At 51.7% G+C, this 25541-nt stretch overlaps 1 protein-coding gene across 43 annotated transcripts; it reads right to left on the bottom strand.

Annotated features, from left to right (window-relative positions):
• Positions 1-1202: 1202 nt before the first annotated feature.
• CTSB (cathepsin B) lies at positions 1203-25541 on the bottom strand. 43 transcript variants are annotated; one of them, XM_063709025.1, is made up of 15 exons: positions 25376-25499; positions 21731-21818; positions 19699-19832; positions 18779-18852; positions 15192-15274; positions 11579-11812; positions 10204-10354; positions 9485-9570; positions 7744-7858; positions 5946-6064; positions 4970-5055; positions 4563-4706; positions 3938-4054; positions 2555-2683; positions 1203-2108 (listed from the first exon to the last, which is right to left on the bottom strand). In XM_063709025.1, the coding sequence occupies exons 7-15, from the start codon at positions 10327-10329 to the stop codon at positions 2011-2013; spliced, it is 1020 nt and encodes a 339-aa protein (XP_063565095.1). In that variant the 5' UTR covers positions 10330-10354; positions 11579-11812; positions 15192-15274; positions 18779-18852; positions 19699-19832; positions 21731-21818; positions 25376-25499; the 3' UTR covers positions 1203-2010. The 43 variants fall into 43 exon arrangements, with proteins under 43 accessions (XP_063565095.1, XP_055205011.2, XP_063565101.1 ...); XM_055349036.2 differs by lacking the exon at positions 11579-11812 and having other exon boundaries at positions 25376-25541; XM_063709031.1 differs by lacking the exon at positions 11579-11812 and having other exon boundaries at positions 18734-18852; positions 21700-21818.

The raw sequence follows: 25541 nt of genomic DNA, 5'->3' as shown, positions 1-25541 counted from the left end.
ATGCCCAGCTAATTTTTGTATTTTTAGTAGAGGTGAGGTTTCACCATGTTGGCCAGGCTGGTCTTGAACTCCTGACCTTGTGATCCTCCCACCTTGGCCTCCCAAAGTGTTGGGATTACAAGCGTGAGCCACCATGCCCGGCTGTTAAGCATCTCTTAAGTGCCATGATGAGCATAACAAACCTTTCCTACAATGTTCCTCAGATTTTCAGAGCTTATTTGATCTAGCTTCTGGTTCCTAACTTCGGAGTCACATCAGAAGCCAAACTTCAATGCTTCTGGAAAGAGCTAGCCTCATACCACTTCAGTTGGGAAGGGGAGTACTGAGGTGTACCTTGGCAGGACAGTAGAATGATTGCTGGTTCTTCTAGTTTGCTCTATACCAAGAACTGCTATAACATGTTTCTAAACCAGGGCTATGCAAAGCACTAGAGTTCCTGACCAGCAATGCAAACCAGTGGCATACAAATTCAAAATACTGTATACAGGCCCTGACTCCAGCCCAAACCAAGGCTGGAGGGCATCCAGGGGGATGTGGTTCCCCACGGGGTAGCCTCTTGGTTATGTGAGATCACCAAGACACCAGGCCTATTTTATGAGCTGAATCCTCAGCTTGTTGCTGGATTTGTGGCTGATAAGAAATACAGGCAGGGCCCAGTGGCTCACCCCTGTAATCCCAACACTTTGGAAGGCTGAGGCAGGCAGACCACCTGAGGCCGGGAGTTTGAAACTAGCCTGGCCAACATGGTGAAATCCTGTATGTACTTAAAAATACAAAAATTACCCAGGCATATTGGTGAGTGCCTGTCATCCCAGCTACTCGGAAGGCTGAAGCAGGAGGAGAATCGCTTGAATCTAGGAGGCCGCAGGTTGCAGTGAGCCGAGAAGGCGCCACTGCACTCCAGCCTGGGCGACAGAGTGAGATTCCGTCTCAACAACAACAAAAAAATAGAGCACAGCTATGTTGTGAGTTCTTAAGCAAGGGCAAGCTTACCAAGGACTTACAGAGAAGGTTGAGGAGGATGACAGGGAACTAAGAGGGAGGGATGCCATGGTTGAAAACATGGCTGGGGCAGCGAGAAGTTAAGATGAAGTCGCAAGAACATGCAGTTCCAGGACGTGATTCTCTGCAGGGACAAAGAGAGACAGCAGCTACAAGTCTATAGGCAGTGACAAAGGATGTGAGATCCCATCAGAGTAGACTTCAAGTTGGAGAAACCTTTTATTGGCACAGGCATTCCTTGTTAACTTGACAGGGTGAAGCTGTAATTTTTAAAAAACAGTAAAAGCTGGTTTCTCCTAAACTATTTTCCTTGTGGTAGTAGAGATCAGTGGGTCAGAAACAACTCCTGACCACTTGGTTTCCTTTTGAGCCGCGTCATTAGGAGGCAATCTGTAAAACTAGCACAGGTCGCCCAGCTGTTCCACTGGCTCACCCACATGATTAGCAGAGTGCACGAAAAAATAAAACTTCTATTAAAGAATCATGCTGAGCACAAGATCAAAGAGGTTGTGACATTGCAAACTCGACAGATGCAGGGGGCCTGGGAGACTGGCGTTCTCCAAAGGGCTCCCAACACCATCTCTCCTCTGATTTTTGTGACAAATGTGGAAAGCTACTTGCTTGGAGGTACTGGGGGAACTGATGGGGGAACTTTCATCCTGTTAGGAACTCCGCTTTCCATTCCTGGGTCTCTGTCTTGCTCCCTGGTGATGGATGGATCACGGAGGGGGCCACAGTCAGCTGGGGCAGCAGGCACTCCCTACGGCACTAGTCTACAAGGGGAAGGACGCCCTGTGCTGGCAGCGGTGGCTCACATGGCCTGTCTGCACTGTAACCACAGGCTGGGATGTAGCCAGGACTTGGTCTCCTTGGAAGACAGGTCTGATGTTTGGCCAATCTAGTCCTTCAGACCCTGTCTAAAACTTCTATCTTACGTGAATTCAAAGAATAAAATGCATTTCTACCCCCATCTCGCCCCCAGGACTGGCACGACAGGCCCAAGGCAGATTAGATCTTTTCCCAGTACTGATCGGTGCGTGGAATTCCAGCCACCACTTCTGATTCGATGCCACAGTGATCCTGTCCTCTGAGTATTTTAAAGAAGCCTGGGAATAAAAAGTAAGGTGCTTTTAAAGTGTGACAAGGGTCAATCAATATAGTTAGACTCATCCCTAAAGGACCTGTAAGTCACTAATCTCTGGCCGCTCCTGCTGTTGGCCCACTAGCACAGCCCTCAACACCACGAGGCTTCTGGAGCTGTGGGGCACACCTCCACTGGCAAGCACCCTGTCCGGTCACCCTCCCCATCACGGTATCTGGCGCGATGCTGTGGGAACTGTTGAAGGCGTTGGCTCTGAAGCTGCTCAGAGTCTGCCCTCACAGCAAAAGGGAACTCCTGAGTGCCTGGCATTTAGGAGGAGCTCACAGCCTGGCCGTTGGCCGTAGGTCCAGGGTTTGAGGCTGTGCAGTGGGTAGAACAGAGAAAGCCGAGATGGCCACTGGGTGTGGCTCACAATTCACTGTTCTTGGCAGGAAGGGGGCCGCCACTCACCATTGTCACCCCAGTCAGTGTTCCAGGAGTTGGCAACCAGCCAGTAGGGTGTGCCATTCTCCACTCCCCAGCCCAGGATGCGGATGGCATGGCCGCCCATCATCTCTCCGGTGACGTGTTGGTACACTCCTGAGAAGGGAAGAACTGGCTGAGACCGAGACCAGGCCACTGTCCCACGCCCCACAGCACACCCCTAACTCAGCTGGTCACGCTCCGGGTAGGAGAAACAACTTCCAGAGAGAACCTGCTGCTCCACCAGGAGGCTCCAGGGGGTCCCACAATACTGGGGAATTAAATATATTTTTGAAGGCCCAACACACTCAAATTTGTTGAGTAAATATTGAAATAGATTCCTACAAAATGTGCTTGTTGGTTGGCTTTAAAAATAGAATTTCTAATACATTCTAATTTATAAAACATTTAATGCTAGATGACTGATTCATCTGTTCTATATACTGGGATTCCATGTAAGTAAGGGTTTGTCAAAAGCGTTACACGGCTTAAAGAGTTTTAATAGCTGCTCCAGGTACACCCTGAAGAGGTGAGGGAGGAGAAGGGAGGACTGGTGGCAGCTAATGCTAGCTGATGGGAAAGATACTGGCTAAGGGGCTCAGGGCTGCCCAACCAGGCTCTCCTTTGGTGCGGAAATAATATGGGCGAGGACTATGCTAAGAAGTGCCATCTTTACAGAAGCTTTTTCTTGCCAGAATCATCTTCCTTTGTCAAACTGTTGTTTTACAAGAGCTGAGAGCTTTGGAGTTTCCAATCTAGCAAAATATTAATGGGATATATGCAGTCAGCAAAGACTGTTCATCTGGAGCAAGGGATTTCTAAGACAGGACTTGGGGATGGGGACTGTCCAGATTCCTTGGTTCGAGTCCCTATGGCACTACCAAGGGCAAGGTGCTCCCTGTGTGTTCATCCACTGGTGTGAGGCACGATCTAGGCCTTTGCAAACACAAAGATGAAGAAAATGTGTCACCCAGTGCAGACACGAACGGCCTGCCATTATAACAGAAACATGCTGGTAAAGCAATGCAAAGCCATGAAGGCGAGGGCAGGCGTGGCCAGCCACCAGGGAGAGGGGCGTTCCCACAAAGAACATGTATGAGGTGGACTCTAATGGATGGGAAGGAACTAGCCCAGAGGCTCTGGGAGAGGCCTCTGGAATTCTGTGTGTTGGCACAACACCTGGACAAAGACAGTCAAGTGCCAGGCTGGTCCACAGAGGAGTGAGCCTATATGGAAGGCCCCACACAGCCCTCTTCCCCAGCCCCTCCCCTGCCTGCCCAGTCAAGCCCTATTGGTCAATATGAACCATCCTGGCACCCAGGCTCCCCTCCCGACCCCCACCCTCTATTGCCGTCAGCCATCAGCACACACCTGACTTGTACAGCAGGAAGTCCGAATACACAGAGAAAGCTCCCTCCACGGGGCCGTTTTTGTAGATCTCGGCCATGATGTCCTTCTCGCTATTGGAGACGCTGTAGGAATTGTATCCTGGAAAATGAACCGAGCTCGGGATTGGGGAGGGCAGTGACAGTGCCTCGTGCCATGCCACTGTCAGCCAGTCACTGACTTCTGGTGGCCTCCAGGGGAAGACTGCATCTAAGGAGACTTGCCCCGCCAGGAGAGCTCAAGGAAGGCTCCCCTGAAGAACTAAGGACAGGGCTGGGGCTGGAAGCTCAGAAATGGGAGAAGGGAGCAATGAGCACGAGGCCCCGGAAGAGGCCAGGATACCTCAAGACTCCAGGACACGCCACTCCCTTGCAAAAGGAAGGCTTTGGTCCCTTCCAGTTTGGAAAGGCTGAGGCTGAGTTTCAGGGTGGAATAGGCAGAAAGTGGAGAGTGTGCTGCTTCTAGCAAGAGGGCATCACTCCCCCTCCTCTATTCTAGAGTTCCAGGACCCCAAGGCTCCTCAGCCCTGACCTCTTCGCTGCAGCGTGAGGAGGGATGCAGCAGGTCCCCAGCCTCCACGTGCGCCGTGGCCAGGCCCCAGGCCCCTTACCGTAGTGCTTGTCCTGTTTGTAGGTCGGGCTGTAGCCAGGCTCACAGATCTTGCTACACTTGGGGGTGTCTCCCTCCCCCGTGCATGGGGGCCGGGAGCCGTTGACGTGGTGCTCACAGGGAGGGATGGAGTACGGTCTGCACCCTGATGGGACCCGGGAGAAAGCGGAGTCAACCTACAGCCCCCACGGAGAAAACCCAGCTGGGCGAGGCAGACCTGGGGCAAGGCAAGCCTCGTGCCTGCAGCATGGACGCCAGGCAGGTCCTGCCAGAGGCCTGTGCACCTGGCTAGCACCTCTCACTGTCCCCTCTGTCTCAACCCCCAGTTTATAAAGGCAAATAAAGCCATGATCGTTAACTGCTCAAACAATCCATCTGGCCAGAAAGTGGCCGAGGGGACACACTTACCTACATGGGATTCATAGAGGCCACCAGAAACCAGGCCTTTTCTTGTCCAGAAGTTCCAAGCTTCAGCAGGATAGCCACCATTACAGCTGAAAAGACAGCCTCTACTGAAAACCTCTGAGTGAAGCACCACCAGCTCTCCAGACCACTGTGTGCTACCCAAGTGCCCAAGGCCACTCGTGGACCCACCCCCAGCTGCAGCAAGTGGTGCGAGCAGACCTCCCAGACCCCAGACCCTCCAAGGGACGCTCCCTAGATAAGCACAGCTTGCAAGAAGTAACCGCCAGCCCCACCCCTGCCCACAAAGATCAGGGAGAAGACAGGAGACTCTCCTGTTCATGTCCATACCAGACCAGGCTACGAGTGCCCTTCCGGGTAGAACGCTGATTCTCAACTGAGCAGACGCTAAACTTCCCTAAGGTACTTAAAAAAACCACCAGTTCTCTGAAATGAGAATCGCCAGTGATTCCCATTTAACTAGTTTGGGGAGAAGCCCATGCATTTTTTTAAGCCCTCAGGCATTTCGGAGCTGCAGCCGCCAGTGAACACCACTACCGCAGAACCAAGGCGAGGCTGCAGGCAGCTGGAGCAGAAAGTTCTGTGCCACCACCTTGTTGTTAAGGTGGCGCCATCCCCGCTAACTACACATAAGGAAATGCCCCAAACTGCTTCCCCAAGCAGGAAAAAGGAACACGGGATGACACAAACCAGACCAGGGGCCAGACATTCCACATTTTCTGAGACTGTCTGTTTTGCTGGGACGCCACCCCTCAGACAGCTCTGCGGGGCCAGCCTTGGTTCAGGCACCTCCCAGGAAGCAGCAGCCTTGCCAGGCCCTGCCTGCCAGACTCTCGGAGTCTCCCCGAAACACTTCTGACTCGCAGCAGTCCCAGGAAGTCCGCAAAGCCCCCACCACTGAGAAGCTGGGGCCCAGGGTCTCTCAGCACTAAACCCGCTGTGGAAGCACAGCCTGACTCACCCGTCCCCACACATGCTGCCACAGCAGGTGAGCAGGTCCTCCGCCGACACCTCCACGCTGACGTGCGCATTGGTGTGGATGCAGATCCGGTCAGAGATGGCTTCCACAGCCCCGAAGGCCTGCAGGAACGAGCCCCACCAGGTGAGGCTGCCATGTCCGGGCTGGGCCCTCTGCAGCAGTCCCCTCAAAGGGCCACAGGGGCACCTCAGACCTTGTAGGCAACTGATCTCTCAACACCAGGGGAGGCTCCTGGGGCTCAAACTCAGCTTTTATTTTCTTTGGTAGAAATGGGGTCTTGCTATGTTGGCCAGACTGGTCTTGAACTCCTGGGTTCAAGTGATTTGCCCACCTTGGCCTCCCAAAGTGCTGGGATTAGAGGCGTGATGAGCCACTTGCCCCACTCTCCTGCCTCAACATCTGCCCAACTCAGTTGTTAAAGCAAGAGAAGCACCACCGAGAACCTCCACCTGGGAACTCGGTTCATTTCTGACATCTGTAAAATGTGTATTATTAGTTTGTATGTGTGTGTGTGGTTTTTTTTTTTTCTGGAGGCGGAGTTTCACTTTTGTTGCCCAGGCTGGAATGCAGTGGCGCAATCTCAGCTCACTGCAACCTACGCCTCCTGGGTTCAAGCAATTCTCCTGCCTTAGCCTCCATAGTAGCTGGGATTATAGGTGCTTGCCACCATGCCCAGCTAAGTTTTGTCTTTTTAGTAGAGACAGGGTTTCACCATGTTGGCCAAGTTGGTCTCAAACTCCTGACCTCAGGTGATCCGCCCGCCTCAGCCTCCCAAAGTGTTGAGATTACTGGCGTGAGCTACCGCACCTGGCTGTGTTTTTTTCTTAACAAAAAACACAGCTCACCCAGAAAATAAATACTGTTGTGATCCACTTGTATGAGGTCCCTAGGAGTCAAATTCATAGAGACAGAAAGTAGAGTGGGGGTTACCAGGGGCTAGAATATTGGTGTTAATGGGGACACAGTTTCTGTCTTGCAAGGTGAAAAAGAGTTCGGGGGACAGATGGTGGTGATGGCTGAGCAACACTGTGAATGTACTTAATGCTACAGAACTGTATACTTGAAAATAGTTGCTGGGCACGGTGGCTCACGCCTGTAATCCCAGCATTTTGCGAGGCCGAGGAGGGCAGATCAACAGGTGAGGCGTTTGAGACCAGGCTGTCCAACATGGCAAAACCCCATCTCTACTAAAAATACAAAAATTAGCTGGGTGTGGTGGCACATGCCTGTAGTCTTAGCTACTGGGGAGACTGAGGCAGGAGAACTGCTTGAACCCAGGAGGCAGAGGTTGCAGTGAGCCAATATCCCACCACTGCACTCCAGCCTGGGTGACACAGCAAGACTCCATCTCCAAAAAAAAAAGAAAAAGAAAACAAAAGAAAATTGCTAAGATTATTACATTTCTGTTAGGTGTATTTTACCACAATTAAATGACAAAATTAAGACAGCTCACTGACACTACAGGGATGCTTTCTTGAAGCAGAGTAGCAGTGAGAGCTCCTGGTATTTGCGGACGGGGCAGCGTGTCAGGGGAAGGGAGCTGCTTCCCCACCTGTACACGTGGACTTGCAATCTGCTGGATGCTCTGCCCGCCACTCCGCCTAATCCTTGCCATCATTCACGGCCAGAGGGATTGTGATTTTTGTACTGATGGAAACTGGGACTCAAAGTTTCTATAACTTGCCTTGTCAGAGTTGTCCCCACCCCGAATCCCCCAAGACTCTCCAGTGTTGCTCCCACTTTCTCTCCAGCGCTTCCCCGCCAGCCAGCAGGGCCTTACCCAGCAGGAGCCACAGGAGCCCTGGTCTCTGATCTCTTTGATGGTGGGACACTGTGGCCATTGTTCCCGTGCATCGAAGCTTTCAGGCAGCTTCAGGTCCTCGGTAAACATAACTCTGGATAAAGGAAGGTCTTCATTACAAGCTCTGATCCCACAACTCCCTCCCCAATCCCTGCAAAGGCCACTTTGGCTGGGCCACACTCCCCTAACAAGGAAATGAGCACAAGACATGCAGAAGAAGGCTGCAGACGGGTGTCCTTGGTAATTTCATAAAAAAGGAAATGCTGTTGCTCAATGCACCTTTTGATTTTTTTTTTTGGGTGGGACGGGAGGGTGGGAGTGGACAGAATTTCACTGTGTCATCCAGGCTGGAGTGCAGTGGTGAGATCTCTGCCCACTGCAACCTCTGCCTCCTGAGTTCAAGCGATTCTCGTGCCTCAGCCTCCTGAGTAGCTGGGATTACAGGCATGCACCACCAAACCCGGCTAATTTTTGTATTTTTAGTAAAGACAGGGTTTCACCATGCTGGCCAGGCTGGTCTTAAACTCCTGGCTTCAAATGATCTGCCCGCCTTGCCCTCCCAAAGTGCTGGGATTACAGGCATGATCCACCACACCTGGCCTGACTTGTGATATTGTACGCTTCTTTCTAGGCTTATGTAATGGATTTTTTAAAATGAATTTATCCACAAATTATAAACTCATTTTTAAATAAGTTTATTCAGTCCAGATAGTGTTTCTTGCCCTGCTCTCCTGCCTCAACCTCTGCCCAGCATCCTCTCATCATTTCTCATATCATCCCCATTGTGCAGAAGGCAGTGTCGTGCAACTTAACTACCCCATCCTCACGTGGGACGTGGCATGATCTCAGCTCACCGCAACCTCTGCCTCCTGGGTTCATGCGATTCTCTAGCCTCAGCCTCCCGAGTAGCTGGGATTACAGGCGCCCGCCACCACGCCTGGCAAATTTTTGTATTTTTAGTAGAGACTGGGTTTCATCATGTTGGTCAGACTGGTCTCGAACTCCTGACCTCAGGTGATCCGCTTGCCTTGGCATCCCAAAGTGCTGGGATTACAGGCGTGAGCCACCATACTTGGCCTCATCTGGCTTTTCTTAGATTTCCCTTAAATTACTCAAGATTGAGTCTGCCCACATAGTGGAGACCCAGACCTTGTCTGTCACACCTGCGGCTGAGACACCTTGGAGAAGCACAATAGAAAACACTGGGGGTGGCTCATGCCTGTAATCCCAGCACTCTGGGATGCCGAGGTGGGCAGATGACTTGCTGAGGCCAGGAGTTCGAGACGAGCCTGGCCAGCATGGCGAAACCCAGTCTCTACTAAAAATACAATTATTAGCCAGGCACGGTGGTGCAAGCCTGTAGCCCCAGCTACTCAGGAGGCTGTGGCATGAGAATCGCTTGAACCCGGGAGGCAGAGGTTGCAGTGAGCCAAGATCATGCCACTGCACTTCAGCCTGGGTGACAGAGTGAGACTCTCTCAAAAACAAACAAACAAAAAGCACCAGCATCTTCTCTACTAATAACTTGAGAAGGAAAAAATAAAATACAAAGAGTAAGTAATACAAAAATGAAACAAGTACTGTACCTCAAGCGGGGTCGGCAGCCCTGGGCGGCATGAGCCCTGCGGACGCCAGAGAGGCCTTCACTCTCCCACTTCCCACTGCCCCAAACCAACGCCCGCCACTCACATTACAGCGGTGCGGAGGAGCAGGCACTCACCTCTGGGGTGGCTTGGGCCCACCCAGGAAGGTACCACACAGCCTCTTCAAGTAGCTCATGTCCACGTTGTAGAAGTTGTGCCCGGCCTGGAAGAGAGTCACCCACTGACTGAAGGGTCTCCCGGGATAGCGGTGGATGGGCACGCTGCCCACACATGAAGCCCAACCCAGGGAAAACCAGAGGCCCTACCCAATTCAAGGTCCCAAGGGTTGGGGGGCACTGGGGAACAGCCCAGAGTGACACACGGGCAGAGTGGGTGTCTCCCCTGATCTGCTCCCATTTGCTGACAATCAGAGACCCTTTCCAGCCCTCAACATGGTTCACTCCTCATTCTTGGTTCTCAGTCCGAGGGTCAGGGCTGGGCAGAGACAAAGGGAATCAGGGGCGGGACTGATATACTGCCACTATGCCACGGCGGGCGTCACAGGGGCTAGCTGGTTTTGAACACTTCCGAAGCTCACGTACTCCCCCACACACCTCCACGTGCACACAACCATATATTCATACACATGCACACACACTCATGCACACACGTGGGGTATGGGACAGAGGACGGAGGCGTGGTCCACAGCCGACATGACTCAGGGTGAGGGCCATTTTTCAACAGTCCAGGACAATGTTCTGTGGGCCACAGTGAAGGCCGGCTTCCCATTCCTGGAGTCAGTGTGCACAGACCGACCTGGGAGGGGACATACAAAGGACGCAGCCCCACAGCCTACCTGCCACGTGGTGTTCCGTTTGTTGACGTAGTTGACCAGCTCATCCGACAGGGGATGGAAAGAGGGCCTGCTCCGGGCATTGGCCAACACCAGCAGGCAGCATAGGGAGGCCCAGAGCTGCCACATGTTGGAAGCCGGATCCTAGATCCACCTGGAGAGGACAGAGGGCATCAGGACACCTCTCTGTTATGTGGGTCGAGGGCTCACACACACAGGGGCACCGTCTTGGGCATCAGTGGGGACCCCCGCGCTCGTCCTGGCCCTGGCGGAGAACTCTAAGGAGCTGAGGTGTCCATGGGATCCCCGCCCCCCTGCCCCGGTGCCTGCAGCATGCCATGACCTCGTGTGGGTCCCCGGGGGCCAGGCGGCCAGAGCCTGGAGAGAGAGCCAAGGGGCTGTGCTGGACGAGACCGAGTCCAGGGCCTTCTCTGCTATTTTTAAACGGCCTTTGCATGGATTTGTAGAACAGCTTGAGAGACTTTCCAAAGTGAGTGATACGAAACAGTGAAGAGCCTGTCTGTGTGATTACACCCTAAGTGGAGGACCCAGGGGACAGGGAAATGTAAGAAAAGTTACAATCCAGGAGTCCTAGTTTCGACAGGACACAGACAAACAAGCTCGGTGTGGGCTGGTCAAGGTGGAGGCTGAGAGGTGGGGCTGGGCTGGCCATCCACCCACTCCTGGGGCCTCTCTGGTTTTTCCAGTCAGCCAAGGGCTCTGCTTCCGGCTGCGGAGATGAGGCTTCTGAGAAGGAAAACTCTCACCTCGATGCCCCAGCCGTTTGATCTTGCACTGGCTCATGAGTCACAAGGCAGTGCTTTCCAGCTTGAACTCTGAGTCACCCTCCTAAGCGAGCAGCTCAACGAAAGCAATACATTTCTCCTGGGCGCCTGCATCCAGGGCTGGGGAGAGCCGCGGCGCGGGGAGCTGGGTGAGGCAGGGGTTCCTGTCCCTCACTCCAGGGGCTTCCACGGGGGGGTGAGGTGTTCTACCTCCCACAGGTCACAGGTCGTCATGAAAGTCACAGGACTGCGGTGTCAGTGCTTAACAAACTGCCTGGCACCTAGGGGATTCTATCTGAAGAACAATTTAAACTTCATTGTTGCTTAAGCAACAATTCATCTAGGAGAATAAATATATGAGGACAGCAAGATGGCTCTGGAAAAAAGCTTTTTTTTTTTTTTTGAGACAGGATCTTGTTCTGTCACCCGTGTCACCCAGTCTGGGGTACAGTGGCACAATCTTGGCTCACTGCAGCCTCCACCTCCCAGGTTCAAACAATTCTTACGTCTTAGCCTCCCAAGTAGCTGGGATTACAGGTGTGTGCCACCACACGCACATAATTTCTGTATTTTTAGAAGAGATGGGGTTTTACCATGTTAGCCAGGCTGGTCTCGAACTCCTGACCTCAAGTGATCCACTGGCCTCAGCCTCCCAAAGTGCTGGGATTACAGATGTGAGCCACCGCACCCAGCCAGTGGAAAAGAGCTCTGACGGGAGCCCAGCCCTCTGGGGCAGCAAATGTGTCATAAAATGCTGGGTGATGCTCATCAGCACAGCACCCAACGGACCACGCAGAAGCACATCCTCCGTGGAGGAATCAGCGTACCTAGGTGAGGCCAGAGAGGAAACAGGACAGTGCTTGTACAACTGGCTGCCTGAAGTCTGAATCGTCACACTGGACTCCTCACACACAAAAAGTACCACATGCAACACAGAATTTTTTTGTTTTTTTGACACGGAGTCTTACTCTGTCGCCCAGGCTGGAGTGCAATGGCATGATCTCGGCTCACTGCAACCTCTGCCTCGTGGGTTCAAGCTATTCTCCTACCTCAGCTTCCTAAGCAGCGGGATTACAGGCATGTGCCATCATGCCCAGCTAATTTTCATATTTTTAGTAAAGACAGGGTTTCACCATTTTGGCCAGGCTGGTCTCGAACGCCTGACCTTGTGATCCACCTGACTCAGCCTCCCAAAGTGCTGGGATTACAGGCGTGAGCCACCGCACCGGGCCCACAGATCTTAATTTAAAAAGTTTTATGAAAAAAATCAATGCCCTTTGAAAAACAGGCTGGGTGCGGTGGCTGACGCCTATAATCCCAGTACTTTGGGAGGCCAAGGCAAGTGGATCACTTGAGGCCAGGAGTTCAAGACCAGCCTGGACAACATAGTGAGACCCCATCACTATAGAAAATAAAGTTTTTTAAAAAGGTAATGCTGGAGGAAAGCTTAGGATTGACAGGAAACACAGCCTTCAAGGGAAAATGCTTGCATTACACTGAAAAGTCTCTTTAAAACAAAAACTGACAAAGCAGTACTCACATATACTTTAGGCTTCGTTTCCTTGATACACAAAAGGCTCTTCAAAGTCAGAAAAATGGAACCAGCACAATAGAAAAACTACAAATGGCCAACACAGATAAAAATAAGTTCAACCGGCGTGGTGGCTCAAGCTCGTAATCTCAGCACTTTGGGAGGCTGAGGCAGGTGGATCGCCTGAGGTCAGGAGTTTGAGACCAGCCTGGCCAACATGGTGAAACCCCGTCTCTACCAAAAATACAAAAATTAGCCAGGTGTGGTGGCAGGTGCCTGTAATCTCAGCTACTTGGGAGGCCGAGACAGGAGAATTGCTTCAACTCACTTGAACCCAGGAGGTGGAGATTGCAGTGAGCCAAGATTTCACCACTGCATTCCTGCCTGGGTGACAGAGTGAGACTCTGCCTCAAAAATAAAATAAAATAAAATAAAGTAAGTTCAACCTCAGGGAGATGCAGATAAAATCAAGGAGGTATTCAGCATGTATCAGATTGGCAAAGGCTGGACAGTTTGGCACTTCTTGCAGGGCTTAGGAAGTGGGGAAACGGAAGGCATGACAATGAGTGCCTGGGGTGGGTGGGCACAACCACCGAGACATCAACCAACAACGCCCACCAGTTTCTAAATCTGCATGTCCTGGGACTCGGCAACCTGATATTTAAAAATGTATCCCACAAAATGCAAAGATACATGCACACAGGTGCTCGCTAAATAATTTTTGCATTAGAAAAAGACCAGAAATGAAGCAAGTATCCAATAACAGAGTAACTGTTAAATTATGGTAAGTGGTTAAATAGAATATGAAGCAACCATTAAAAAAGCAACTAGTTGGTGGGGCACGGTGGCGCATGCCTGTAGCCGAGGTGGTTGGATCACCTGAGGTCAGGAGTTAGAGACCAGCCTGACTAAGGTGGTGAAACCCTGTATCTACTAAATACAAAAATTTAGCCAGGCGTGGTGGCACATGCCTGTAATCCCAGCTACTTGGGAGGCTGAGGCGGGAGAATCACTTGAACTCAGGAAGCAAAGGTTGCAGTGAGCCGAGATCGCACCACTGCACTCCAGCCTGGACAAGAGCAAAACTCCGTCTCAAAAAAAAAAAAAAAAAAAAAATAGGCCAGGCGCAGTGGCTCACACCTGTAATCCCAGCACTTTGGGAGGCCGAGGCGGGCGGATCACCTGAGGTCAGGAGTTCAAGACCAGCCTGGCCAACATAGTGAAACCCTGTCTCTACTAAAAATACAAAAATGAGCCAGGCGTGGTGGTGCACGCCTGTAATCCCAGCTACTCGGAAGGCTGAGGCAGTAGAATCACTTGAACCCAGGAGGCAGAGGTTGCACTGAGCCGGGATTGCGCCACTGCACTCCAGCCTGGACGACAGATTGAGACTTCATCTAAAAATAATAATAATAATAAAATAGAAGTAAAAAACCAACTATTTGAAGTGAATTCTATTGTACTAACAAAGTAAAAATGCCCCAAGTCCCAGTGTTAAGTGGGGAAAAAGCAAGCTGTGGGTGACTGAGGACCATAAGCGTCTGACGCTCTCAGCAATCTACACATGTAGGAACACTCCTGCCACTACACGCAAAATGCCAAGGAAGATGTACGGCAGTCAGTCACTACGGTGGGGAGACTTTTTTTTCACAACATACCCTTACTTTTAAGAAAAAAAAAAAAAAGTGAGTATGTTCCTATTATTTCAGTTTCGTTTCTTCTAGGAAAAATAGTTGGCGGTATTACTAAAGGCCCTGAGCCACCAAACTGATAAAAGGACATTTGTTTCAATGATTCCTCAGAGCATTTCCAATTTGGTCTTCCTTCCCACCAGTGAGGCTTCCTCCCTAGTGACTTTGAGATGGGAGTCTCGCTCTGTGGCCCATGCTGGAGTACAGTGGCGCAATCTTGGCTCATTGAAACCTCTACCTCCCAGGTTCAAGTGATTCTTGTGCCTCGGCCTCCTGAGTAGCTGGGATTACAGGCCTGTGCTACCACGTTTGGCTAATTTTTGTAGTATAGTCGGTGTTTCGTTGTGTTGGCCAGGCTGGTCTCGAACTCCTGGCTTCAAGGGATCTGACTGCCTCAGCTTCCCAAAGTGCTAGGATTACAGGCATGAGCCAGTGGACCTGGCCCCTAGTGACTTTCTTAATAATCTTCCCCTTTTCCGTGACTCGTGGGGAGGCAGCGTCTCACGTGGCCATGCGTGTCAGTGACCCACACAGCCTCCACACTGTGAGGTTAGCATGTCTCGTGGGCAGACAGCAGTGTCCTCGGATGTACCCGGGGGCTTTGTGCTGTAGAGATGTTATTTTAAATAATAAGCCAACTCGAGGATGGGAGCGTTTCCATGGCAACTTGAATTTTAAAACCAAGATTTCTTTGGTTACTGTGGTGGCTGAGAACACAGGCAGCTGCCATGTCCAGTGGCTCTCAACTGCTGGAGGACAACCTGCCACGGCCATTGCCTGGAGTCCCACAGGGCCCCCTCGCCACTTCACTAGCAGGCGACTTCCCTGCACCCGCCCTCCTTTTCATGGTTCCCAGGCCCTCCCACACCTCCCTGTGCTCCCTACTCATTCCCAGGCTCCCCGGGGCCACCGCTGCCAGCCCCAGGGCCCAGCCCATTCCACTAGTCCCAGGCTGAGCGCTGGGAAGTTCTTTCAGCCCCGCACCTTGGCCCAGGGCTGTGGTGTTCCTGGCTTCTCTGCTCCTCCCCTATGGTATCCAGGTTGGGGCTCAAGGGGCCGCCAGCGTGCTGCAATCAGACAATAAAATGAGCCCTGCACTTGGAGTCAGGAGACCTGCATTTGGATCTGGCTCTGCCACTGACTAAATGGCACCCTTGGGGGTCTGACCTTCCCCAAGCCTCAGTTTCACCACCTATAAAATGGAGCTAGTAACCACCCTGTCTCAGGTGGCAGTCAAGAATGGACTGAGGAGGACCGAAGCGCTGGCACGTGCCTGGCATGCAGTGATAAGGTAGGAAGGGCAGTCGCTCCAGTGGGCTCTGTTCCCTCCCTCTCTCCTCTCTCCTCTACCACTTCTAGCTCTCAGTTCACACTAAACCTATTTCAATAGATCCCCAACGCCAGGAAGAGTCTAAATGAAAACAAGTTTGTTTTGTTTGTTTGTTTTAAGACAGGATCTCACTCTGTTGCCCAGGCTGGAGTGCAGTGGCACGATCATGGCTCACTGCAAACTCTGCCTCCTGGGCTCAAGAGATCTGCTCCCCTCAGCCTCCTAAGGAGCTGGGACTACAGGCATGCACCACTACGCCCAGCTTTGTATTTTTTGTAGAGATGGGGTTTTGCTATGTTGCCCAGGCTGGTCTCAAACTCCTGGACTCAAGTGATCTGCCCGCCTTGGCCTCCCAAAGTGTTGGGATTATAGGTGTGAGCCACCATGCCCAGTAAAACAAGCTCTTAACTTCAATTAACCCCAGCATTTAACATCCAAAAATGTTTCCACTCTTGAGGGTCCCGAGACTGCTGAGAACTCAAAAAGCGTGAAGCCAAACACAGAGGTTCTGACAGCAGTGGCAATCTCACTCCATTGTGCAACAGGCACCTTTCTCTCCACAACAACGCAAATCTCAATCACTCTGGACAAATGCAGATGGTGAAAGTGACAAGCTGAGCTGTTAACAGGTTTCCAGGGTCTTTGCATGGGACAGCAACCCATTTTCACTTCCCTTTATATAGGCACCCACTTCCCTTTTATTTCTTAATTCTGTGCTTTCTGCTCTGCTTCTTACAAGAGATGATGAACACAAAGTCCTTATTTCACAAGGGAAGGATGTGAACTCTTGTGTGCCACAAGACCCCTTTCCAGGATGCGGGCTGGTGGAAGAACAGCTGCGAGCAGATGTCATGTCTAGACCTTGGTCTGCTGGGCTGCTTGGGCAGACCTGAGTTCCAGTGCACCCCTCTGCCCCTTTTCCAAGCTAATCTTTGGGTTAAAAAAAAAAAACCAGAAAAGGGTGCTCCTCATATCCTCTCTCTCCAAACCTGCAGAGCACTTATGAGAAAGCACGCTCCACTCCGGCTCTGTAGAATGTTGTTATGTGCCAAAAAGAGTGTGTGGCCAGGCGACTCTATCAACCAGAGCACCTTCCTCCCCCGGCAAACGGCACCCTAGACTACCCTGAAGCCGTTTCCAGGACAAATAGGGACCTTGGGATCCTGGAAGGAGGTGGAATGAAAGTCAAAGGAGAGGAGGTGCTGCTAAGTCACAGGAGGTGTTAAGTCCTGACACCCTTAAAGAATCAGTTTTGGGCTGCCACCAAGCTCAATAAAGAAGGCTTTCTGGCTGGGCACAGTGGCTCATGCCTGTAATCCCAGTGCTTTGGGAGGTCAAGGCAGGCGGATCACCTGAGGTCAGGAGTTCAAGACCAGCCTGTCTCTACTAAACTCCTGTCTCTACTAAACAAGGTGAAACTCCTGTCTCTACTAAAAACACAAAAATTAGCCAGGCACGGTGCTGGGTGCCTGTAATCCCACCTACTTGGGAGGCTGAGGCAGGAGAATCACTTGAATCCAGGAAGCGGAGGTTGCAGTAAGCTGAGGTCACACCGCTGCACTCCAGCCTGGGCAACAGAGCAAGACTCTGTCTCAAAAAAAAAAAAAAAAAAAAAAAAAAAGGCCGGACACAATGGCTCACGCATGTAATCCCAGCACTCTGGCAGGCTGAGGCAGGTGGATCACAAGGTCAGGAGTTCAAGACCAGCCTGGCCAACATGGTGAAACCCTGTCTCTACTAAAAATACAAAACTCAGCCGGGCATGGTGGTGGTGCCTGTAGTCCCAGCTACTCAGGAAGCTGAGGCAGGAAAATTGCTTGAACCCAGGAGACAGAGGTTGCAGTGAGCCGAGATCACGCCACTGCACTCCAGCCTGGGCGACAGAGCAACACTCTGTCTCAGAGAAAAAAAAAGAAAGAAAAAGCTTTCTTACATGGTCACAGAGCCCTCAGGTAGACTGCACTTTAAATCTGTAAAGGATTTAAGGAGACAGGATATGTACACTTAAAATTTCCAAATAAGCCAAGTTGCTAGCTCCTGGCTGATAGAGAAAAAAAGTGAAAGAATTCTTAGCAAAGCTGTCATGCAGTATTTTGCTCTTCCTCATTCGTTGGTGCTGTGGCTATACTGCTGGCTCCTCTCATAGTCAGCTCTAAAGAATTGAAAGTTGGCCAGGCACAGTGGCTCACACCTGTAATCCCAGCACTTTGGGAGGCCAAGGAGGTGGATCACCTGAGGTCAGGAGTTCGAGACCAGCCTGGCTAACATGGTGAAATCCCATTTCTACTAAAAATACAAAAAATTAGCCGGGCGTGGTGGTTGTGCACCTATAATCCCAACTACTTGGGAGGCTGAGGCAGGACAATTGCTTGAACCCAGGAGGCGGCGGCTGCAGTGTGCTGAGATCGCACCATTGCACTCCACCTTGGGCAACAAGAGGGAAACTCCGTCTCAAAAAAACAAAACAAAACAAAACAAAACAAAAACAAAAAAGTCAAGTGCTTACATTTTGCCAGAAGCCACAAATGAAGACTGTGCCTTATAGGCCAGCAGAGTGGCTAAGAGCAGGGGAACAGTGGAAAGGTGGGGAGACTGTGAAGGCTCAGTAAGACCTTCACAGAGAACTTTGTTTCTTTCTCTTCTATAAAAACTAGTCTTGGCACTCACCGCTAATAACGGCAGTTGCTCCTGAAGTTTTGACCACTTAAGTGCAACCACAAAACAAGACTTCGGCGAGTTTCATCTTCCCCTACTTCAACCTGCCAGACACACCTCAACGCTGGAGCAGCCCTGCACTGGGTGGGAGTGTGCTGACCTCAACTATGCTCTGTTGTGACCCAGAGACCTTTCCTTTTTGAGTATGAATCACAGCCTTGCTGTGGCCTCTGATGTGTTACGTCTTTGCCCCTAATGGAACCGTGTTTAGTAGATTCTTGGCTTATAATTAAATTAAGGACAAAAACAAAATCCAAAGGGCTCTCAGACCTCGGTCTCATCAGTCCCCTGATGAACGGGCACCAGCCGCCCATCTGTCCCATGGAGGGGGCTCCATTCAGCCGTAGCCCCCAAGCAACTGAAAACCTGTCAGAAAGCCCACCCAGCACACAGGTGTGCAGAGGCAGCAGTGATGCTCACCAGCCTTGGAGGCTTCCAGGGAACCAGGGGAAGCAGAGAAGCCCCACTCCACCTCCCTCACCTGAACCAGGTTGGCCACTCACAGGTCCTTCCCCGTGCTGCCCACCTGCCAATCATCTATGCAAACCAGGTACTGCAGGCCCAGCCCAGGCAAGCTGCTCTCCATAGGCCTGAAGACACCTATGAGTGGAATATTGTACAAGGTCAGCCACAGCAACCCCACATCCTGCAGACAAAATGACTACTGTACACTTGAAACAGCAGACACTACGAAGGCTCTCAGCAGTTATTTTTTGTTGTCGTTGTTGGTTGTAAACAAGACAATTTAGTCAATATTCTAGAAAGTTCTGAAAGCTTTTGCTCCCCATTTCTGTTACTGACTTGCTCAGGTGCTGACAGAGCCAATGCATTCACCGCGTCTGCATCGGATACCAAAGGACCTTGGGCCTGCTTTATAAAAGCTTTTAGAGATCCTTTGAGATTGCAATGAGATTAGTGTTCCGTGCCTCTCCAGCTTGCAGAACACGGCGGTTCCCTAATTCAACCGCAGGCGAGATAACATCAGGGCAGTTGAGGCTGACACGAAGGCCAGCCACAGAAAGCCCTAGCTCTGGGCCGGGCATGGTGGCTCACGCCTGTAATCCCAGTACTTTGAGAGGCTGAGGCGGGCAGATCACGAGGTCAGGAGATCGAGACCATCCTGGATAACACAGTGAAACCCCGTCTCTACTAAAAATACAAAAAAATAGCCAGGCATGGTGGCGGGCACCTGTAGTCCCAGCTACTCGGGAGGCTGAGGCAGGAGAATGGCATGAACCCGGGAGGCGGAGTTTGCAGTGAGCGAGATCACGCCACTGCACTCCAGCCTGGGCGACACAGTGAGACTGCATCTCAAAAAAGAAAAAAAAAGGCCTGGCTCTTGGATCCAGCTAGGTCCTGTTTTCCTCCTTTGGGGCCCTGGGAACAGACACTCATCTCACAAGGCTGATGGAAGATGCAAGGAGACACTCTTTTGAAAGTGCGTACCCTGCACCAGGCTCAGAGCAGCGCCATCTGGGAGAAACTTCCTCAGTCACTGGGAGCGTGAAAAGCCATCTCCTTATACACAGGATAGCCAACGTTTGCGTCCCAGAGTCATCATTTCTATTTTCAGAAGTATCCTAATTTGGATGAAAAATAATGGCAATTGTACTATCAGTGACAAGGCCTTAAAAGTTGATTTGTTCTGCTGTCTTGACTGCCAAAGCAAAGCATGTCCCAAACACCACGAAGGCTGAGTGGGTTGGGAATGCGTGGCAGGTGGCCCCCAGCACTCTGATGTGGTTTGATGATACGCTTCCAACCCTCGAATGGGAAAAGCCTGGGGCTGGCACCGCCCTCCTGGGACTTGCGCAAGCCAGGAAGCTGTGTGACTATGTGTGTATGCACATTCTGCCAGAGTCCAGGTCAGCACGTCAGAGGGTCATGAGACAGCCCGGCCCTCTGGGCTCTTAGGGCAGAATATCTAGATGTCTTCTACAGGGCTCTCTACTGGTCCCGTGGCCATCTTGGGCCCATCTTCCTCCATGCATGCTTGCTGGTGATGCTAGACTATCTTGATGACCAGACCAAAGAAGTTACTGGCCTGGTAAAGACAGATAACACAGTCAAGACTGCCAGCCACACATACTTCTCAGCACCCAGCATTTACAAAACATCAGTTCTGGGCTGGGCACAGTGGCTCACATCTATAATTCTGACACTTCGGGAGGCCAAGGTGGGAGGATCAACTGAACCCAGGAGATTAAGACCAGCCTGGGCAGGATAGTGACCCCATCTCTATTTAGAAAATTAAAATTTAAAATAAAAAATAAATAGGCTAGCGGTGGCTCAGGCCTGTAATCTCAGCACTTTGGGAAGCCAAGATGGGCAGATCATGAGCTCAGGAGTTCAACACCAGCCCGACAAACAAAGTGACACCCCGTCTCTACTAAAAATACAAAAATTAGCTGGGCGTGGTGGCACACGCCTATAATCCCAGCTACTCAGGGGGCGGAGGCAGGAGAATCGCTTGAACCCGGAAGGCGGAGGTTACAGTGAGCCAAGATTACACTACTGCACTCCAGCCTGGCGACACAGCGAGACTCCGTTTCAAAAAAAAAAAAAAAAAAAAACCAAAAAACCAGCACATATGCCATCACTGACCAACAATAAAAACAGGAAAAGTGTCACTCAACCCATTTATGCCAGAGGTTGCAATTTTTAAAATTTTTGCATGAGTAAAAACATCAGATCTTGGCGATGACCTTGAGCAGTATGATGTAAAAACTCCCACATGCTTAGCGTTCCAATAATGGAACACTTGGCATAAGTGGGTTACTGTTGTCCTATGGCAAAGATTAAATTTGAATTTCTGGTCATGAAATTAAAACAAGGGTACCACTTCAAACCCATCAGATTGGCAAAAATCAAAGTCTGGTAGTATCTAGTGTTGGTAAACGTGAGGAACAGGAACTCTGCACACTGCTGGGCGTGTAAATTGATGCAACCACACTGGAGAACCCTTTGCCAGCATCTACCAAGATGGAAGATGAACACACCTCATGACCCAGAAACAAGCTCTCCCACATGTGCCCTGCAGGAACTCTTCTAAGTATCTGGGAGACACAGGATATTTACTGTAGCATGGGATAATAGTGAAAACGAAATAACATAACTGTCCCTCAGTAGATAAACACACTGGGCACTTAACACAAATGGACTAGAACTGGATGTAGCAACAGAAATAAATCTCACAACCGTGAGTGAAAAAGGATCCATGTAGTGTAACTGAAGTCATATAAACTTTAATAACATTGTTTATACACTGATGCAGAGTTTTAAAAGTACAAAAAGGCCTGGAGGTGACTCATGCTTTGTAATCCCAGCATTTGGAACGCCTAAGTGGGAGGAGGCAAGGGGATCACTTGAAAGCAGGAGTTTCAGAGCAGTCCTGGCAGCAGTGAGACCCTGTCTCTACAAACGAAAAAAAAAAAACAACAAACAAACCTGGGCACCGCCTGTGGTCCCAGCTACTTACTACTCGGGAGGCTGAGGTGGGAACCAGATCGCTTACGTCTGGGTGGCTGAGGCTGCCGTGAGCCGTGGTCGCACCACTGCACACCAGCCTGGGAGACAAAGCAAGACCCTGTCATTAATCAAACAATAAATGAATGAATGCATGAACAAAAAAATGTGCAGGAGAATCCAAAAGAGGGGCAGCAGACAAGGAATACAATGGCCCTTGGAAGGACCAGGAAACAGGCACAGGAGTGTTCTATAGAGGCGGAGGATAAGGCTTGAAGCTAAAAAAGAGATTAGTTAAAAGTGTAAACACATGGCTGGGCACAGTGACTCACACCTGTAATCCCAACACTTTGGGAGGCGAGGCGGGCAGATCATTTGAGGTTTCTACTAAAAATACAAAAATTAGCCAGGCATGGTGGTGCGTGCCTGTAATCCCAGCTACTCGGGAGGCTGAGGCAGGAACATTGCTTGAACCTGGGAGGTGAGGTTGCAGTGAGCTGAGATTGTGCCACGGCATTCCAGCCTGGGTGACAGAGTGAAACTCTGTCTCAAAAACAAGAAAAAGAAAAAAAAGTCTAAACACAGAGTGGAATTTGATCCCTAAACCTCCTACCCCACAGAAGCTAGGATAAATATAAACATTAACAACCATGCCAAGGCGCAAGGTTTGCCTCCCACACGCTCTTTCTCAGGCAGCCTGGGACCAGACGTAGAGACTGCTGCCTGCCACCCTGATATCCCAGAGGCACAGCCCATCTGTACATGCCTCCCCTAGACTCAAATGCCTGTCACCCCAACCATCTCCCTTTACATGGACCATGTGGAAGTGCCCAGTAAATATCACTCAACTGCACATTTTTCCAATAATTTCCTTAGGCCAGACCATCGAAAAGAGGCAGCAGACTGGGTGCAGTGGCTCATATCTGTAATCCCAGCACTTTGGGAGGCCGAGGTGGGCGGATCACGAGGTCAGAAGTTCGAGACCAGCCTGGCCAATGTGGCAAAACCCCCACACTGGGATTTTTTTACATTGGATTTTTTTTAGTAGAGACAAAAAATCTCTAGTAAAAATAAAAAAATTAGCTGAGTGTGGAGGCGCATGCCTGTAATCGCAGCTAGTCGAGAGACTGACGCAGGAGAATGGCTTGCACACAGGAAGAGGAGGTTGCAGTGAGCTGAGATCTTGCCACTGCACTCCAGCCTGGGTGGGAAAGTGAGACTCCACCTCAAAAAAAAAAAAAAAGAGAGAGAAAAGAAGAATCGGCATACCTGTAACTCCACCCTCTCAATGTTTCAGTCCATATCTCGAAAGGACGGTATGTTACTCTACACAACCACAACTCATTACCAGATTTAAGAAAATTATCCCTCCACCGCACGTTGGCTCACGCCTGTAATCCTACCACTTTGGGAGGCCGAGGCGGATCACTTGAGATCAGGAGTTCGAAAACCAGCCTGGCTAACATGGTGAAAGCCCGTCTCTACCAAAAATACAAAAAAAAAAAAAAAAAAGCCAGCTGTGGTGATGGGCACTGGCAATCCCAGCTACTTGGGAGGGAGGCTGAGACAGGAGAATTGCTTGAACATGAGAGGCGGAGGTGGCAGTGAGCTGAGATCGCACCACTGCACTCCAGCCTGAGCGACAGAGGGAGTGTGTCTCAAAAAAAAAAAAAAAAAAAAGAAAAAGAAATTAAGAAAGAAAAGAAAATCACTGACAGACATCCCAAGGCACCCCTGAAACGTGACCTCCCTTCAATTCACTTCCCAATCCAACCAAGAGCAACAGAAAATATCTGTTACCCCTAAAATGGGTGCAACTTCTCTTCCAACTCCCAGGTCCAGCAGCTGGGGAAGGAAAAGAACCTGCCTACAAGAAGAGCCTCACCAATCTGCTAAATCAGCACCACATGGGCAGTTTCAACCTGGAGCCAAAGGGCTGCCACCCCTCACCGCCTAACCAGTTGGAAACAGGGCTGTCCTGAGCCAACACCCAGGAGAGCTGTTGGGGTGAGAGCTGTGCCAGGGCCGTGTCTGGCCTGCGTTGCCACCTGGGGAGCAAGGGACCTGTGCCTTTCCACCAGGGGGTACCCCCAGCTAGAGGACAAATGACCAAAGAGGAAGGGAAGCCTCTGTTCTCCAGGAGACGTTTGACTCTGTCTTTGGGAAAGCTACACAGGGTGGGCGGCCCAGCCCCTTTCTCCAGGAGCTGGCGGGTTCTAAGTCACCATCACCAGAGCCAACAAGAAACAGTTCTTGGCCAGGCACCGTGACTCACCGGGAGGCCGAGGCAGGCGGATCACCTGAGGTCAGGAGATCAAGATCTGCCTGGTCAACATGGTGAAACCCCATCTCTACTAAAAATACAAAAATTTGCTGGGCGTGGTGGCGGGCACCTGTAATCCCAGCTACTGGGGAGGCTGAGGCAGGAGAATAGCTTGAATTTGGGAGGCGGAAGTTGTAGTGAGCCGAGATCGCGCCATTGTGCTCCAGCCTGAGAGACAGAGCCAGCCAACGCCCTCCTAGGCCTCTTCGCCTTACGTTCCTGAACGTTTGGATTCAAATAGAGTGCATCTCAGCTATCCTCTCCTCCGGCGGGAGGCAGTGGGGATGGTTTTCCAGGCTACAAAAAGGTGACAGGTCTGCATTTGAACCCCACAGCGTCACTTCTCCAGTGGGTTTGGGGGTCTCTCGTCCGTTAGGAGGAGGAGTGTGGGGCCTGCGCTAGGGTCCTTTTCTTTGCCAGCCTGCTGGCTTTCTCAACGCCTGGGAAGGAGGTGACAGAGGCCCACCAGGAAGCCAAGTGCAATTCATTTCCACCTGGGTCGCCCACCCCAGCCTGCCTGCAACGCCCCACACCCAGCACCCACTGCTCCCCAGAGGCCAACTCCCCCCGGCCTCCAGGGCTACTAACCGAGGGGGAGGTGGCGCCCCAGGGACTCTACCCGGCTTCCCTTTACTGGAGTCCAGGAGCAGGGTGCGCCCCCGGCCTTCTCCCCACCGGCATCCAATCGCCCATTCGCCTCTTGGTTTCGCTGCTTGGTTTCTCTTCCTGTTTATGGATTCAACACCGTGCGGGTTCCTCCCCAGCCCACCCAGTGCCAGATCCCTGTTCTTCAACAGGACCTGTCTTCTGGGGTCCCAGGAATTGCGTGGGATCTTGCGCAGAAAGTTGGCCAGGCAAATCCTTTGCAATGACGGGGAAATAAACCGAAAATAGATGCCGGCAGATGCGATTATGTCGGCAGTTTGGCCCGGAGACACCGAGGCCCAGGCGCTGGGAGCGCGGTCCCAGGCAGCAGCCTCCGGACTCGGCCGAGCTCTTCCTCGCAGGCGCCTCCCTCGGCGGTCCTGGCCGTGTCCCCGCTCCGAGGGCCGGGGTCCGGCGCACAGCCCGGGGAGGGGAGCGGAGGAGAGAGGGCTGGCGGGCGGGGCTGTTTTCTGCTTTTCTCGCCGACGCTTCGGAGCGCGCGGACTCCCACCCCAGCCCGCCCGTCAGGGACAGTCCTGAGGGTCCCGGCTCCCCGCCGGCCCCCAGGGACGCCGCGGGGCCGCGCCTGGGCCCGACTGGGGGCGCAGACGAAACCGTCTCGGCGGCCGGGTAGCACCGTCCCCGCCAAGGTCACTTACGCCGCGGTGGCCCCGGGTCCCCAGCACTCACCCAACGCTGCAGCCGAGAGCCTGCAGCCCAGCCTGCGCGCAGCGGAGCGGGTGGCGTTGCCGGAGCGGTTGCCAGACCCTGCAGCCGCCGTAGCCTGGGCCAGCCCCGGCCCTAAGTACCCTCCCGGCCCCGCCCCACGTGACCACCGCGCAGCCCCGCCCGGGCC

This window comes from Gorilla gorilla, chromosome 7 (assembly GCF_029281585.2).
Source record: "Gorilla gorilla gorilla isolate KB3781 chromosome 7, NHGRI_mGorGor1-v2.1_pri, whole genome shotgun sequence".
Taxonomy (NCBI): Eukaryota; Metazoa; Chordata; class Mammalia; order Primates; family Hominidae; genus Gorilla; species Gorilla gorilla.
This window is presented reverse-complemented; position numbering and strand designations above follow the sequence as displayed.

Coding starts and splice junctions, on each gene's coding strand:
- CTSB (XM_055349036.2), bottom strand. CDS start 10,329: ATGTGGCAGCTCTGGGCCTCCCTATGCTGCCTGCTGGTGTTGGCCAAT. Junction 6,065..7,743: donor GCTCCTGTGGCTCCTGCTGG/GTAAGGCCCTGC, acceptor TCGTTCCTGCAG/GCCTTCGGGGCTGTGGAAGC. Junction 4,055..4,562: donor CAAACAGGACAAGCACTACG/GTAAGGGGCCTG, acceptor TTCATTTTCCAG/GATACAATTCCTACAGCGTC.